The sequence below is a fragment of the Trichoderma breve genome (genome assembly GCF_028502605.1).
Source record: "Trichoderma breve strain T069 chromosome 7 map unlocalized scaffold00007, whole genome shotgun sequence".
Classification (NCBI taxonomy): domain Eukaryota; kingdom Fungi; phylum Ascomycota; class Sordariomycetes; order Hypocreales; family Hypocreaceae; genus Trichoderma; species Trichoderma breve.
In genome coordinates this window covers 2,992,415-3,009,349 of record NW_026611593.1, presented here as the reverse complement: position 1 = coordinate 3,009,349, position 16,935 = coordinate 2,992,415, and the positions used below count along the sequence as shown (strand labels likewise).

The window sequence follows — 16,935 nt, the reverse complement described above, 5'->3', positions numbered from 1 at the left end:
ACAATCAAATCAAATCAAACCCCCCCCAAATCAAAATCGCCAGCCATGTCGACGTCGCCCAGCTCGTTTCCCGGCAGGGCTCCGGCCTCAATCACAACCAGGTGAGCAAGCAGCGAAATCCAAGGATCAAAGGCCAAAGAAGCGACCGACCCCCCCTGGCCTCGCTAGCCTCAGAAGCCCAGAAGCCGTCGTCTGTGCTTCTTTCGCTAGCCCGCCTTTCCCTGCCCTTCATCCCAACCCAAAACCACAGCGAACAGTGTCACTTCGCTCTGCCTGTTCCTGGCTGGCTGCTGTCCAACCCAACGGCTTTTGTTGGTTCTCGGAACGGGCTTCTGCTTCTGCTTCTCTGGGGGAGCTCTACTCTACAGTAGTGCCGGCCTTCACCACCGCTGCGAAGAAGAAGCTCTGCCCGCCGTCTGCCACTTGATGCTTCTGCACAGTCTTCCTCTTTACTGCTTTCATCTCTCTCTCACCTTGCCCCCTGACCCCTACCCGCCGCGGTGAATCGCCGCTTCGACGTTGCGCAAGGTTGCCCCGTCTATATTTGGACCCCCCGGTTTCATCTTGCCGCTTACCATACCATCCTCATTGCGATTGCCCGGTGCCACGGAGTACGGAATTACCCTTGATACTCATTACCTTTCAAGCCCATTTCGTTCTTTGTTTTGTCTTTGCTTGGCTTGACTTGACCTGCCTCGGCTCTACTCTGCTTTGCTTTGCTCTGCTCTGCTCTGCACCGTCGTCGCTGTTTGGTTGCTTTTTGCTTTTTGCTTTCACTTTCGTCTTTGCCTTTGCTTTTTGCTTATGCTGATGCCCGCCTCCGACGCAACCACAGATCCTCACGCCCATCCATACCCAGCCCGCTGTCGTCGCCGAGCTACACAGCGTCCTCGCTGACCACCCCGAGTCCTCCTTGGCCCGGTACCGCCACGAGCCAGAGACGCCCGCCGCCCATTGACACGCGATCTAATAGCAATACGACCCCATCTTCTGCGGGTGGGCACACTACCTTCTACTCCGACTCGTCCAACCCCTCCAGCCCAGACGAGGAGCGCCCAAGGTGCGTCGCCATCATATGGCCATGGCCCCCCCCCCCATTTATTTAATTTACACGGGAAAGAACGAAAGAAGGAAAAAATTAGCAGAAGAAAAGTGGTGGAGGAGACAGACAGACAAACAAACAAAGAAGAGCATGGCCGGCCGTCAAATGCTCATTGAGATTGGGGCACGTTCTAACCCGCGCTGCATTCTAGACCAGATCCCCACGCCGCCCCGAATGATACTCACAGCGTCCGCCAACCTGTGAATCCGAAGCCTGTTGAAGGCTCGTCGAGCAAGGCGCCCACCTCTGCCATGGCCAGTCCGACGACATCCACCGCACCCAGCGGTCCTACCACAGGCCTGCCTCGCAATTCCTCCATCGACAGTGCCATTTCCGCCATCTCCTCAAGCGCGCAAGCGAATAATACCACTAATAACCAGGCCAAATCGGAAGAAATTGCAAAGTTAATACAAACCGCCGGCAGCCCTGAGGCCGTCATTCAGTATCTGCTCAAAGAGAAGCAATCTCAGGCACAGCAGAACAGCCAGCTATGGCGCCTGGTTGACAAGCAGAGGGCCATGATCTTGGGGTTGAATAAAGATTTGGAGGCAGCCCTGAAGGACAAAGAAAAGTACAGGAAAAAAGTAAAGGAGCTAATGGCGAGTCCCTTGGTAGTAAAACCACCGGGCAGCCAAGAGGATGATAAACAGTCAGACGCGCACAACGATGCACGCCTGCTACGCCAGGAAGTCGATTCACCAAAGGAGCCAGTGGTGCCTTTGCCCAACACCCCAAAGCTGGACTCTGAGGGCCAATTGGGCTCGCCGGTGGACATGGCTCTAGCTCCCTATCCAATCACCCCTCCGGCAGACCGATCACACGCACCCCCTTCGGCTGTGGCCGAGCTGTTGGATCCTTCAGAGGAGATGCCCAAACCCCAGGAATATGCTCTGGACCATTACGACCACGACGCGGAAGAGCAGGCGGCAGACCAGGCGCGGAGAGAAAGGAACAGCGAACAGCTGAATGAGATGCCGTACAATGCCTCCCTACCTCCGTCGCGCAGCCTGCCAAGCCACCCGCCCAATAAGCCGCCGCCAAAACCTCCCGCCGCCAATGCCCCTCCGACAGTGACCGTCATGGAGCCCACACCGCAGCCGGATGAGGGCATTGGCAAGTTCCCTTCGCCACCGCGGAAGCCTCCCCCTGCGCCTCTTCAGCTCCGGCAGGAGATCCGGCGCCAGCTTGACTCTCCCACCATTGAAGACTCTGATTCCGACTACGACGACGTTTTAGAAGTGGACGAGATTATTCCCGAGAACCGCGGCCGCCGACGAACGCGCGAGGAAGACGATCGTGAGCGCGAAGTTTTGGCTGTTCAGGAGGTTGAAGTGCGGAGCGCATCCAAGATGGCCCAGGCTGGAATGGCAGAAACCCCCAGCCCTTCCACTGTGCCCGCCAGCTTGCAGCCTGGGATGCCCACCGCATCTCTGGATGCGGTCCTGAATGGGACCAGACCTCGAGAATTGACTGCTCCCATCCTCAGCCCTGGTTTGCCTGCCAGCCCCAGGCCATTTGGGAACCCTAAAATGACGCTTGGCAACCCTCCAATGTCGCCAAGGGGCGGTCCATTGTCACCAAGACCTCCACGACAACCGATTCCCATGCCGCCTGGTACGCCCATGATAGTGCCGCCCACCGCATCATTGAGCGATGGAAACCCGCTCAAGAGGGCGATGGAGGCTGGGGACTACTCCAAGGGCGCCTCTAGCCCAGTGGAACGAACGGCCATCTTCAGAGGCTTGGTGACTGACGAGTACCCCGATCTGCTGCTGCCGCCAAACGCGTTACCTTCCATCGCCATCCGAGTCGCGTCGTCCCGCATGAAGCCGTCCAGAGCAAGTCTCTTGTCGTTGACCCAGCTCGAGGAGGATCCGGTCTTTACGCTTGCCATCATTTCGCGGGCTGACGGAGGCGAGCTTTGGCGCGTGGAGAAGGACTCTGCGTCTCTAGCCAAGCTGGACCAGCGACTGAAGCAGTGCCCTGCTTTTACAGCCAAGACTCCTGATAGGTCACTGTTTACCGGACATGCGCCTGCCAAGATTGATGCCCGAAGAGCCGTCTTGGACCAGTACATGGATGAGCTTTTGAATACTCCCCTTGACACTAACGCAGCTCTAGAGCTTTGCAAATATCTCTCTAATCATACCCTGCCTCCCAATGCTGATGAGACTGGCCAAATGTACAAACCCAAGGAGGACAACGCCTCGATTCGATCGGATGGTCGACCTACTCGCAATGGTTATCTCACCAAGAAGGGCAAAAACTTTGGTGGATGGAAATCGCGCTTCTTCATTCTCAACGGTCCTCTATTGAAGTACTATGAGACTCCCGGTGGCGCTCATCTCGGCACTATCAAGCTTCAGAACGCTCAAATCGGCAAGCAATCCCAAAACAACGAAGCCAGCACCCCAACAGCTCACAGCAACGACGAGGAGCTGGATAGCCAATATCGCCACGCCTTTCTCATCCTCGAGCCCAAGAAGAAGGACTCCAGCAACCATGTCAAGCACGTGCTGTGTGCGGAGAGTGACAGAGAAAGAGACATCTGGGTGGAGAATCTGCTGCAGTGGATCGACTACCGAGATCCTGAGGATGAGCCGCCAGCCGCACGGCCAGTTCACGACCGTCAGACATCTGGAGACCAGCTCAACAAAGCCAAGAAGGGAGGCAAAGCGAACCAGCAACATCAGACGTCGGGCTCAGACACACTGATTGGGGTGAGATACGATTCTACCCACGCTGGAGACGCTCCGCACCAGGGCAACCATGGAAACCGACCAAAGACATCCGGCAGCCAAAGCGAGCATCACCATGCGGATTCGCACTCGAAGATCATTTCCGGGCCAAAAGACCCTCAGGTGATCTCAGATGCCTCCTCGTGGGGAAGCAGAATTGGCCTGACAGCACCACCTCCGGCACCGGCTCCTTCGCATGATGAAAAGAAGCAGAGGAAACGAAGTTTCTTTGGTTTTGGACCCAAGGCGCGCACTTCGTCTGACGGACAGGACTCCTTGTTTGGAGGCAGCGAGGGCGGCTCTGGAGCAACTCCGCCACAGAATGGCTACCACGGCCCGGTTCGCCACGTTTTCGGTGCACCTCTGGCTGAGGCTGTGCGATACAACCCCCCGGTGGATGTCGACGTGCCGCTGCCCTCAGTTGTCTACCGCTGTATCCAGTATCTAGAGGCTCAAAACGCAATTTTCGAAGAGGGCATTTTCCGGCTTAGTGGTTCGAATGTCGTCATCAAACAGCTTCGAGAGCGCTTCAACAACGAAGGCGATATCAACCTGGTCACCGACGAGCATTACTACGACATACACGCCGTGGCGTCTCTTCTGAAGCTGTATCTGCGAGAGCTGCCTACGAGCATACTCACGAGAGATCTTCACCTGGAATTTATGTCGATAACGACGGAGATTACCGACAAGGACGAAAAGATGGCGGCCCTCAACGAGCTATCGCTGCGGCTGCCCCAGGCCAACGCAACGCTGCTCAAGTACCTGATTGCATTCCTCATTAGAATCATCAACAACTCGGACATTAACAAGATGACGGTGCGAAACGTGGGCATCGTCTTTTCACCGACGCTCAACATCCCGGCGCCCGTCTTTGCCATGTTCCTCCAGAACTACGAAGCCATTTTCGGAGTCGACCCTGAAGAGTACGAGCTGCCTTCCCCCATCTCTGAGACGGGCAGTCATGGTCGATCGGACTCTGTCGGGCGCTTCGATCCACCGCCAGGTCGTCCATCAACATCATCCGGGAGCGCCTCTCCGCGCCATCAAGGATGGCCGGAATCCATCCGAGACCCAGCGAGATCAACACCGACGCCTCCTCTATTACAGAATCTGAATGCGGCGCGAGGGTCTCCCACTCCGACCGGGGCAGCTCGCCATAGCTACGAGCCTTCTTATATGCTTCACCAGAGCCCTAGATCAGTCTCTCAGCCAATACACAATACTGGCGGCGGGCCTTCAGACGGTCCAGTTTCGCAACCGCCTCACCGAGCCAGCCCGGCGTACGAACAGTCTCTTCTCCCCGTGACGGCAGAGGACCAAAATGGCAATCTTGCTGCGTACGATCAAGGGAACATGTCTAGACGCCGGGAGAGCGCCATCATGATGGGTGGCTCGTCTGGCTTGCAGCATCAACAAGGATCCAAGAGTCGCCTACGTGAAGAGGCGCATTTCTAAACGTAATATTTGCCGATTAAGACTTTTTCCAATTTTTCAAAAAGAGGTTCAACTTTTTTTTCTTTTTTGGATTGATTTAATTGTTATTATATCATTATTATTTCGCATGCAGGACATACCCCCTCTGTTCAATCATAGCGATGATACCAACGTCAATTTTCAGCTTCAATTTCGTTCTTTTTTTTTTTTCTCACTCTTTCTCTCACCATGAGTGGTGTTTACAACTATATACTGCGACAAAGATGGAACAAAATGTCTAAACTAAAGTCGGGAATGGCATAATCCATATGCTTATTTTATTTTTTTCTGCGCGTTATTACTTTTTTATTTCCCCAGTTTCTCTTTTTTCGACCCCTGAAGCATACCATGAATGGATCAGACATGAGAGACATTTACTATTTTCCAAAGCAATCAATCCATTGGCCCTGTGTGTATATATATGTTGCAGTCTAAAATGGCATGGGTATTTTGCTGTACGGGTTTTATACTGTAACGCGTGATTTGAGGCGGCTTGACTGGGAGGAACCAGTCGTGGAGTTATTTATTTATTGGGAGGGGTCCGACGATCTTTTTAATCGTCGTCTAGTTGCTTTTTATTTCTCATGCCCTTCCTGAAGAGATGAGGCCGTTTTTTTGCCTGTTGATAACATACAGACAGCATGGAAGTAGTTGCATGGCGGAATCTAGGGGGCGAGCCTAATAAACGAATGGCTACTACAAACAAGACTACAAACTATTATTTTTACCACACGCTTATACGAACGAATGTTTCTGAGTGATATTACCGGACAATGCTAAGAAAACGTTGTTTTACACTTTGGAGTGAAATGAGCGTCCTCTTCGCATACTGTGAGATTTCAGGCGCCGACCGCCAATACCTGATGCTATTTCAGTATTATCCCCGGTCAAGCTAGTACGACCTCGACGCAGAGTAAGATATACATACATTGGAAGAGGCATCATTGGCCCCTTTCCCGTTTACACTTCTCTCTAGTATCTAGTTCCAGCTAAGTAAATCTGTTTCCAGAATAAATGGTAATCATCTTGTTATTACATATTACATACTACCTACCTAATGTGGCTCGTGACGTCGATCATGGGGGAGACAGAGAGAGAGAGAGAGCTTAAAAGACGTGAGGCATATATTTCTGCAACACGCGAGCTTGTATGGATGGCACGGATCAATATTAATAGTTACAGAGTTATATAATATACCTAGAGAGCACGGAACACGGAGTAATAGCAGAAATACCCCAGACTAGGGACCTCTGCGTCTTACATGCATAGAAGTGGAAGAAAATTCCCGCGACCCAAAGGGGTAAAAAGTTCAGAGCTAGGGAGTAGAGACCGGCGGTAATCGAATCGGCCGTTGAGGATTTTAGGCTGGTTGGTCTCCGTCCGTCGGCAGTACCGGAAGTTAAGTTTCTTACTGGATTTGAGGCGAGCTGATTGAATGAGAGTTGAGCGAACATCGTTCGAGACCCATCGGGGATGGTGATGATGTATTGTATACCTATATAGGATTGGACTGATTGCAGTTACTGGAATGAAGTCCGCGGAACAAGCGGGCCAATGCATGTGCTGGCTCCTTTTTTATTCTTTTTAAGCATCCAATTATGTATTCAATTGCTTAAAGACTAATATTCTAATTTTGCATGGAGAGGGATTATCCTGATTGTGCTGGTCTGATTTGGGCACGTGTGGCTTGTTGATGATGCAGAGAGAACCTGTTTCTTGCTTCCCTTTCTCCTGCGTTTCGCTGAGCTGAGCCACTTTCTTCTCTCCTTCTATGCAAGCCTCGGTTTCTTTTTCCTCCTTTTCCCCTGACTGAACTTTTTCACTCAGTCTCATGTCCCCCTCCAATTGATTGGTCCTAAAGGAGAGAGTGTGTGTATTGTTCGTCGTTGTGTGTCGCTTTTGTTTTCTCTTCTTTGTTCATCCCCTAAACTCCTGCGGCTTTTACAGTCCAAGCCTCGCTTACATAAGGCGTCCTATTTCCCTTTCAACCCAGAACATAGAATTAAAGAAAAAAAGAAAAAAGAAAAAAAAAAAAAGTCGGCGAGTCGGTGCCAACGCGTCGGAAACTCGGCGGCAGAATCGCCGTTTTCACCCAACTCTCCATACCCATTTCCACCAGACATTTGGCCCAGGATAGCCTATTCCAGAAATCGAAACCGCCCATCGGAGTTCCGAATCGTGCGTGTCAGTGTCAGTGTGTGTGTGTGTCGTGTGGATTACTCTTCTTCTTCTTCTTTTCTTTTTTTCTCTTCTTCTTTTTTTTCTCTTCTTCTCTTTGGATGGACCTCGATCCTCGGTTGCGGCCTGGTGGTGATGGCGAGGCGACCGGGGTGAGCAACTCGACTCCGAGTCCGGCTGGGCAGCTGTCGAGCGCTTCGTTGGCTGGGCGCGGTCGAGACAATGCCGACACGCCGTCGACGGTGGGCAGCACGCCGCAGTATCACCAGGCAGATTATGCGGGAGCCGGATCTGGAGCTGGAGCTGGAGGAGCTGGTGTTGATGCTGGAGGAGTTGCGGGAGGAGAAGCTGACGCAGCAGCTGCTGATGCAAAGAAATCGAGAGCTTGCGAGGCCTGTCGCGGGCTCAAAGTGCGCTGCGAACCGGATCCCGTCGATGGCGAGCCGTGCAAGCGATGCCGCAAGGCTGGCCGCAGCTGCATCGTCACCGTGCCCACCAGAAAACGCCAGAAGAAGACGGACAGCCGCGTGTCGGAGCTGGAGAAGAAGATTGATGCCCTGACGGCGAGCCTCCACGCAAGAGCCGGCGTGCCTGTGCCTGGCCTCAACCCGCTGGTCGGACAGCCTCAATCGCAGCCTCATCCTCAATCACAGCATCGACAACACCAGTCGGACTCTTCCACGGGCGGATATCAAGCGGGCGGAGGAGGGGGAGGAGGATGGGTCAATCCGGCGGTAGCAGGGACGGTCAGGCCGTGGGGAGGCATGGAGGCATCACCATTGATGCAGTCGGCATCGACACCGCCCACGCGAACACCACAAGACGACGTCTCGACATTCCAGCCGCCCATCGTCATGGCCGGCCAGAAGCGAAAGGCAACAGCCGACCGCGATACCCTCGGATCCGACGACCACAGCCACAAGGCTCTGACGCCGTCGACGAGCTGGTCCGGCTTCTCCAGGCCCACCGAGGGCGACATTGTCGACCGCGGCCTCATCACGATGGAACATGCCACGGGGCTGTTCAACAAGTACAAGGAGCACATGGTGCGACATCTGCCGGCCGTCGTGTTCCCGCACAGCGCCACCGTCATGGAGCTGCGCAAGACCAAGCCCACGCTGTTCCTGGCCATCATGGCAGCCGCCACGGGCGAGAACCACTCGCTGCAGCGTGTCCTGCAAAAGGAGCTGATGCAGCTGTTTGCAGAAAAGGTGATTGTCACGGGCGAGAAGAACCTCGAGCTGGTCCAGGCCATCCACGTCGCCGTCATCTGGTACTGGCCGCCCGAGCATTTTGAGGAGCTCAAGTTCTACCAGCTCATCCACATCGCCGCCGTCATGGCCATCGACATTGGCCTCGGCAGGAAAGGCGGCTCGAGACGCGGTCCTCCTCCCTTTCGCCGCAACCCGCCGCCCGATTCCTCCAGCATCGAATGTCGCCGGACGTGGCTGACGTGCTTCTTCCTCGCCCTCAACACGTCCATGTCGCTGCACCGCCCCAACCTCATCCGCTGGACGCCGTTCATGACCGAGTGCCTGGAGATTCTCGAGACGTCGCCCGACGCCGCGCCCACGGACAAGTACTTTTGCCACCTGGTGTGGACGCACCGCCTGGCTGAGGAGGTGGGCTCGCAGTTTTCGCTGGACGACCCGTCGACGCTGGTGAATATCACGGATGCCAGGACGCAGTATGCGTTGAGGGCCTTGGAGAGGGACCTCGACAAGTACATTGCGTCGATTCCCAAGAATTTGATGCAGCGTGAGTTATACCATATGATTCTACTCAATATTCGGTAATGTACTAACAATGTTCAAGATACTCTTCGTTTGAACTTTAATGTAGTCAATCTCTATATGCATGAAATGGCCCTCCACTCAGACACAATGTCCGACCAGTGGCGACCCCCCTTCAACACCGACGCCCTCAAAGACGGCATCGTCAACTCCGAGCCCCTATCCGCAGCCCACATCAACGCCCTCTCAGCATGTCTCACCGCCATCGACGGCATCTTCAACACCTTTTTGTCCATGGACGTCCTCAGCATCCGCTGCCTGCCCGTCTTCAACTTCATGCGAGTCGCGTACGGAGTCGTCATCCTCATCAAGATGTACTTTTCCGCGTCCAGCCCGGGCTCGGAAATGGGCAAAGTTATTCACAAGGACAACATGCGCGTCGAGTACTACCTCGAGGCCCTGCTCGACAAGTTCCGCGCCACGGCCGCAGATAACAAGTGTCGTCCTGCCGCCAAGTTTCTAGTCGTACTGGCTATGCTCCGTAGCTGGTTCTTCAAGCAAGGCAAAGAAGGAGGTGGTGGCGGTGGAACAGGATCTTCCGAAGATGGTGACGGCCCCTGTTCGTCATCGTCGCAACAGAAGCAACAGCAACAGCAACAGCAACAGTACACAGCTCAGGGGACACAGCAGCAGCAGCAGTTACAACAACAATTACAACAACAACAGCAGCAGCAGCAGCAGCAGCAACTACAGCCTCCCCAGCAGCAATCTCGACAGCAAAACGTAAACACCCCGCTCCAACTCCTCTCCGAAGTCGCAACCACCGGCCGAGACGGCAGCGGTGGTGCTGCAGCCCACATCTTCGCCGGCCTCAACGGCGCCAACAGACACCATCCCCAGCCCTTCTTCCACGACGCCGTCTCCTCCACCGGCACCCCGCCCGCGTCCGTGTCCAACGCCTCCTCCTCCATGCCGCAGCAGCAGCAACAGCAGATCCCGGGCCCTTCCCCCTCGTCTACGGATCTCGATTCTGCCATGGCGCCGGCATTCCCGCCCTGGATGTCTGCCGCTCAGCCTATGGTTCCTACAGACCTGGACGTGGGTTCTATGCCGACGAATTTCGATATTGAGGGGTTGAATCTTGCGGCTTCAGATTTGTCGGACATGTACGAGAGCGGAGCAAAGATTGTCATGAATGAGCCTTGGTTTACGGATGCTTTCCAGGGACTGCCAGACCCGAACCTATTCCCCTTTTGATTTTCATCCAACTAGAGGGGTTTAAGAAAAAGGGGAGAGTGAAGAGAGTGATACCTATGGAGATTTGAAAATATGGGTGCTTATTTATACATGGGTTATGTATGACTAGCAGTAATGCTGGATCAAAACCCCCCTTCCAAGGAGTTTCTTTCTGGGAGAGACTGTTTTATGGATTTTCTTCTTGGATTATTTATTGTCCCTACGTCTTGCGGATTCCGTGGTAAATGAATCCGACAGAGCCATGTGTTATTGATATTGACTTGGATGGACTGGAATGGACTGGACTGAATTGGCTAGTTTTGTATATTGGATGGAAGCGGTGTTTTGCTATGTTTTTGTTTATTTATTTCTTTTTTTAATGATCAAAATACCCATCTTTCGTTATCCAACTACTTCTGTGCCCAACGAGCAATTGTATGTTGTTTACCTACAACGCATAATGTGTATAAAGTGTTTATTACTAGCTACGAGTAGATCAAAGAGTCATGCACAACGACAGATCGATCCCACGTGAATTATCCCCATGTGTTCTAGAATATGTTTCCATTTCAAGGTGTCCTATCAAAATAACAAGCTAGATAAAAGCAATCTTTCTCAGTTTGAAAATCATATGGCCAGGATGCTCTCCCAGTTCCCAGAGTTGGCCATTTCCCATCGCTAAAAAACCAGCAACGCCGACGCCAGCACATTGTCAATCAGACAATGCCAGAAGACTTGTCCTGCAGCTCGTAATTCATTCTTTGGCTTTTGTCCGCCAATGTCTCCCCACTCCCGTTCAAATCTGATAGTTATACATGAGATTGAAAAATAAGCCCCAGCTTATCCTTGTGTCCCTTGTCCCATCTCCCATGGTAGTTGGTAACGAAAATGTCAAAAATCCCAGGCATCCGCTGCGGTGTCACAGAAATCCCCCACGCAAATTAGCGAAATTGTGCATCTGATCAGTTGGCTCTTTTTTTCCCTGCATCGTATGATGTGCCCGTTTTATGAGTTTTTTTGGTGGTTCATTCCAATCGAGTCAACGTCAACTGCAGTGCACAAAAGTGTACAGCCGCTGAGTTAATAAATCAGCGGCGTAAGTAGCCTCAAATCGTACAAAAACGAATAACAGAACCAGACGCCGGTAAAAGCACGGAACTCTGACGCAGTAGTAATCGAAAGGTCGCTAAAGAAGAGCTGAATGGCGCAAGAATATGCCAGCGCGAAGACAAGCAGAACGCAATGCAGTCATGAATGGACCAAGCAGTACTTTTGCAGCTTCCAGTGGCGATTAGAGTCATAGCAGTAGCCGTGGAAGTGCAGCGGACTTGACATGCTCAGTCCATGTAAAAGTCGCCCTTGAGGATTCTCTCCTGGAAAGCATCGGGCTTGGGGCGTTCCGGCTGCTTGGGCTTAACAGAGGCTGCCTGTGCGGGAGGCTGTGGCATGTCGGAGATGGACTTTGAGCGGTCATGGTTTGGCATTGCTCTCGGTGGAGAGTGGGAACCGGTGCCCTGGAAGGAAAAGGAGGGGCGAGCCCCGGTGACGGAGCTCTCGGCGCGGGATCTAAGCTGTTCGGACCAATTGAAGCCAAACTGGTCTGTTCGAGAAGTGGGATTGTCAGAAGAGACTCTTGGATGCTGGACGTTGCTTGCCTGAGGATGAGAGGATGGGGGCCCGTGAAGGCTGGACCGGCGTCCGACTCCGACCGCGGGCCAGGCGCCAGATATGGAAACCTGACGCTGGTGCGGATAGGATTGGGACATCAACGGTGTCCACTGGTCCCCATGACCACCCTGGTTGCGTCCGAGGGATGACGGGGGAGGAGACTTTGGGGATTTACCATTTCCGGGGCTGCCTCCTGTGCGCAAGTTTCTCATGGCATTGTTGCCTCCGAAACTCATGTGGCGAACAAAAGGCGTGGTCGGGGCCGTTCTAGGGCCGTTGAAGGCATCTTCGTCCTCAATGACGTTCTCGTCAATGGAATCCGAATTATTCGAGTTGGTGGACATGCTGCCACGTCGCATGAAGGAGGAGTTGTTTGAGGGAGAGGTGCCAGAGAGACCAATGGTGGTGATTGACAGGCGCCGTCTCTGCGAGTCTGCATTGCCGTTGCTGGGGAAGGGAGGTCCGCTTGAGCCATTCGACGGCCCTCGCTGGAACAGGTTGGACAAAGCAGCCTGGGTGATTGAGCTGCGGCGGTGGCCGGAGCCGGGACCGGGACCGTTTGTGTCGGACATTGCTCTGTTGTATTTGTTGTATGGAGGGGTGGAAAGGAGAAATAAAGTCTGAGAGCCGAGGAATATGAATAGAGAAGGTATGAAGGCAGTGAGACGGAGGGAAGCAGCAGGAAAAGAGACGGCGGGTGACGGTGGTTTGGTGGTGACGGGAAGCCTAGGGCGGTGGTTTTGCGAGTCGTTTGTCCGTGATTTGGATGGTTTGTCCGTGGTGGGCGGTTAGACGACGATATTCGAGGGAACCGCAGAATTGCCCGCGGGGAATGACGTGTGCGACAAAGGAGAGAGAAGACGACGATGATGTCGTTGGTGATGAGTAGATAGGAAGAAGAAGAAGGAAAAAGAGAAGAGAGAAGAGAGAAGAAGAGAGAGAGAGTAGAGCTGAGAGGCGAAAAGAGGGGATGGCGGCACGTGGAGGATGCTTATATAGATGGTCCCAGATGGAGCGAGTTTGAACTGTCTGGGGGGGCCTGTTCTGTCTTGTGTAATGTGTACAGTAATGAACAGACACAGAATAGAGCAGAAACAGACACGGACACAGGGCGGGAACGGTATCGTCGGGCACGGAGAAGAGCGTCGAGGATACAGTAGCGTTTGTTTCGTTAGTTGGCTTTGCTTGACTAAGTCGGAAGAGGGAAAAGTTGGCTGTCGAGTATCTTTTGGCGAGAAATGAGGTTGGTGGCATGTAATAGTAGCAAAAGGGAAGGAGGAGATCAGCATCTGGATATTAATGGACAGCGCTGGCCGTGGCGTGGAACTGGCTGGAACTGGGGTGGTGTGAGGTGGTGTGTGAAGTTGCGTAATCCCGGGCGTGCGTGGAGTGATCTTGGGATTCATGGCTTCATGGTTGATGGTTGATGGTGATTCACTGGAGGGGGGACTTGTACTAGCAGGTATCTGTGCAAGTCGAGCTGGGTACTCTGCAGCGGTGGATACATCATGTCTGTTGTAAGGACAAGTATATTGCAATTGTGTGTGCTAGTAAAATGAGGGGTAAGCACTAGCAAAGAGTACTCAAATGAGGTGTGGCCTCAGGTACCTCGGTGAGGGGTTGCCTTGGCAGGTGGGCTGACAGCAGGTTAGCGATACCGGTCGAGACTGCGGTGCCCCGAGAACGGAGATCAGCTCAGGCAGCGCCCCGGAAGCAGCGCCGAGGCAGCCATGCAACGCCTCCTTGTTGGCTTTTGAACGCATGACTTTTGAGACGCGTAAAAAGAAAGGAGAGTTTGGCAAGAGGAAAGAAGAGGAGAAGAGAGGAAAAGAGAGGAAGATAGAAGAGGTGGATAGGACAAGAGGACAGAAGAGAAGAAGAAGCAACAAGACAAAGACAATAAGAATTCTCCGAAAGGTCTGGGCACGGTCAAGCACAGGACACGCTGCCAGATTCAATCTTCACGAAGTCTGTGCATGGATGCATCTCCAATAAGGCTAATGTACGACCATGTACCAAGGCATGCGACACGGAGTAATGCCGCGTTCTCGATGTCTGTTCAGTCCAAGCGGGGTGACGACTTGATGCATGGCATGTCGCTGCACGATTACGGAGCACGGAGGACGCCGCCCTTCTGCTGCTTGTACGGAGTACGGAGTATACCCGTGCAAAATATACGAGCACTGGTGAAGGACACAAAAGAATGTGTATGGTACTGTACATACGATGGCACTGCTGACGAAATGCACAAGCAAGGGGGGCACCGACGGCTGCGGCTCCGGAAGAGAACCAGCAATGAACAGGAGCGCGGATGGGCAAGACAACGGATCTGATATCTGTCGGACCCCTAGGTTTCCCAGACATCTCATTCGCGAATCCTTATTAGCAACGCAACGTGGCAACAGAACGAGTTAAACGACCACCGTTGCAGGCGCGAATCAGACGAAAGAGAAGAAGAGGAGATACTCCGTCGAGACAAAGACAACACGCAAGGGGGTGCCGACGACAGTTTGTCTCGGCCGTGTATCGCATATAGCCAGCCCGTTTGGGCGGCTGGCCAACCAGGCCGCAGCCAAGAGATGCAGTAGGTGTGCCCAAGAGATATAGAGAGCTCTAGCTGCCGCCGCCCATGGAAGCGCTATCCGGTCGCTCGCTAAAACTAAAAGACACCGTCGACATGGGGAGAGACGCCGGAACAGAGCCAAGGGCGAGAAGCTTCCAGGCTTTCTTCTTGTCCAACCATTGTCTGACGATTAGCCCGGGCTGTGACGTGCCAATCACCAATCAAGCATTCGGTCGTCGGTCATTGATCAATCAATTGTCTTGCTTGCGATCGGTGGGGTCTGCGGGGGCAAGCGGCCTCGATCTGACGGCGTGGGTCGTGGGCGAGATGACTGTCTGGGACCCCTAGAGTTGCTACCGTACGTTGGTTCCTTGGCCTTTTCTCTTCATCTCTTGGATAGATCTGGCGGGGGGAACTGCCTTGTTTCGAATTCTATCAAGGGCGCCGTAAACTTGGTCTTGGAACTGGTCTTTGCTGTGTCGCTAGCACCTCAAGGTGGCAAGATGGTCGGATAGCTTGCGACGATCGCCAGGCTTGTTTTGCGCACCAAGTGCGGAGTGCTCGGTACCACCGTCATCACCTGGTCTCTGCAAGCAGCATCCGTTCACGATGCGATTGTCATACCGTCGACGTTCCCTTTGCAACCTCTACTTCGCCCCCATCATGTCGCTCTACTTCGTTTTCCCATCTTCCCCCCTGCTTCGAGACTGTTGAACCGCTACTTTCGCGCCCGCAGAGAGCAAAGCGAGGGGTGGCAGCACAGCGCAGTTCCAGTCGCGATCTCGTAAGTAGCTTGTACTAGCACAAGTGCTTCCTAGCGCAGGTGGGAGTGGACTTGGTTCGCGCTTCTCTGTTGGTCGGCCAGGGTTGATATATGCAGATATGCAGCAGTGTGCTGAAGTTGCTGTCCGCTGCACGTGCAAAGGGAAGAAGGTGAGCGAAGACCTAAGACAAAACGGTCGGTAGTCGCCCAGTAGCGCCAGCGTTGCGTGTTGACTGCGACACACCTTGGCTGCGATGATGCTGAGATGGGATGGATGGATGGAGGGATGGAGGAAAGAATCCGACCGCAGGCAAGCGACCTCGAGGTGTGAGGCAGGGAAGCATGTGTGCCCAACGCAGCGCGCCCAGTGAGAGGGCATCCGTCATGCAGTTTCTTTCACCGACTGATTGAGACTGAATGACTGCATGTTGTCGTTTTGTTTTATGTGAGTGAGTGTGTGTACTCGTATGCGTGTGTGTACTCGTATGCGTGTGTGAACATGAGGGTGGTGAGCATGGGCATAATTCGGCATTGCAGCAACGAGCAAACGATGCAAGAGTGAGCGACGACTCTTTCGTGCAATCTCTCTCTCTCCTTCCCAGGCATCTACACCAGCAGCAGCTTATCACTGTTGCTCCCCCTTTCTCGCACCTCACCGGAGAAACCCCCTGACTGCATCATTCTCAACCATCACGATCGCTTCTTACCACTTATCATGTATCGCTTCTGCTGATCCATCCCATTACCGAATCAATTCCAGTAATGCCAAAAGCAGCTCCCAGGTCAATCCCCTCGCCACTTCGCTCCTCCCCCTTGCAATTCAATTCAGTTCAATTCAGTTCAATTCAGAAATCCAGCCAATCATCCAATCACCGCCCATCCAGGTTCCAAAAGCTCTGAGCTAAAATCTGCCGGCCACGGGCCGCTGCCAATCAGCAACTGGCCGGCGTTGCAGCAGAAGGAGCCACTCAAGGTGCCACCCAGCATTTTGCGGGGTAACGGCTAGCCTTGACGCAGGCAGGGAAGGAGCACACGCCCCCGCTTTTGCTCGATGCACACCCTCCCCTCCGTCACTGTCTCCTTCCTTGGTTCCAGCCAGTTCTCTTGCTGCTTGCTTTCCACTGCACTGTACTTGTACTAATGCTCGAGTTGCTTCTTTCTCTCTATTGATTGAATACAGCCTAAGATACAGGTAATGAACCCACACTGCCCGCTAACAGTCCTAGACTGCAACTGCCCCCCGACAGCCGCAGTAGCCTCTGCCACTACTGCACTGCTAACACCTAACACGACTGAATACCTCCCCGGTACCGCTCAACAGCAGCAGTCGCGGCGCGGTAACTCCGTATCTGCGACGTGCACCGCAGTAACACCGTGCTAGAGCAATGCACACTTTCCAGGACCAGGCGCCGCTAACCCGCATCCAGCAAGTGCAAACGTATGGACCTCCAACCTCTTGTTTGCTGCCATTGAAGATC

At 53.5% G+C, this 16,935-nt stretch overlaps 3 protein-coding genes across 3 annotated transcripts; 2 read left to right on the top strand and 1 right to left on the bottom strand.

The window, feature by feature from the left end:
- Positions 1–45: 45 nt before the first annotated feature.
- On the top strand, positions 46–5,298 carry T069G_11096 (rhoGAP domain-containing protein; the record flags this gene model as incomplete). The annotated part of the gene is made up of 4 exons (XM_056178306.1): positions 46–101; positions 258–500; positions 860–1,060; positions 1,254–5,298. The coding sequence occupies 4 exons, from the start codon at positions 46–48 to the stop codon at positions 5,296–5,298; spliced, it is 4,545 nt and encodes a 1,514-aa protein (XP_056024596.1).
- Positions 5,299–7,595: 2,297 nt separating this feature from the next.
- T069G_11095 (uncharacterized protein) lies at positions 7,596–10,484 on the top strand (the record flags this gene model as incomplete). The annotated part of the gene is made up of 2 exons (XM_056178305.1): positions 7,596–9,252; positions 9,310–10,484. 2 exons carry the CDS (start codon positions 7,596–7,598, stop codon positions 10,482–10,484), a joined length of 2,832 nt encoding a protein of 943 aa, XP_056024595.1.
- Positions 10,485–11,800: 1,316 nt separating this feature from the next.
- Positions 11,801–12,703, bottom strand: T069G_11094 (uncharacterized protein; the record flags this gene model as incomplete). The annotated part of the gene is made up of 2 exons (XM_056178304.1): positions 11,801–12,063; positions 12,307–12,703. 2 exons carry the CDS (start codon positions 12,701–12,703, stop codon positions 11,801–11,803), a joined length of 660 nt encoding a protein of 219 aa, XP_056024594.1.
- Positions 12,704–16,935: the final 4,232 nt, after the last annotated feature.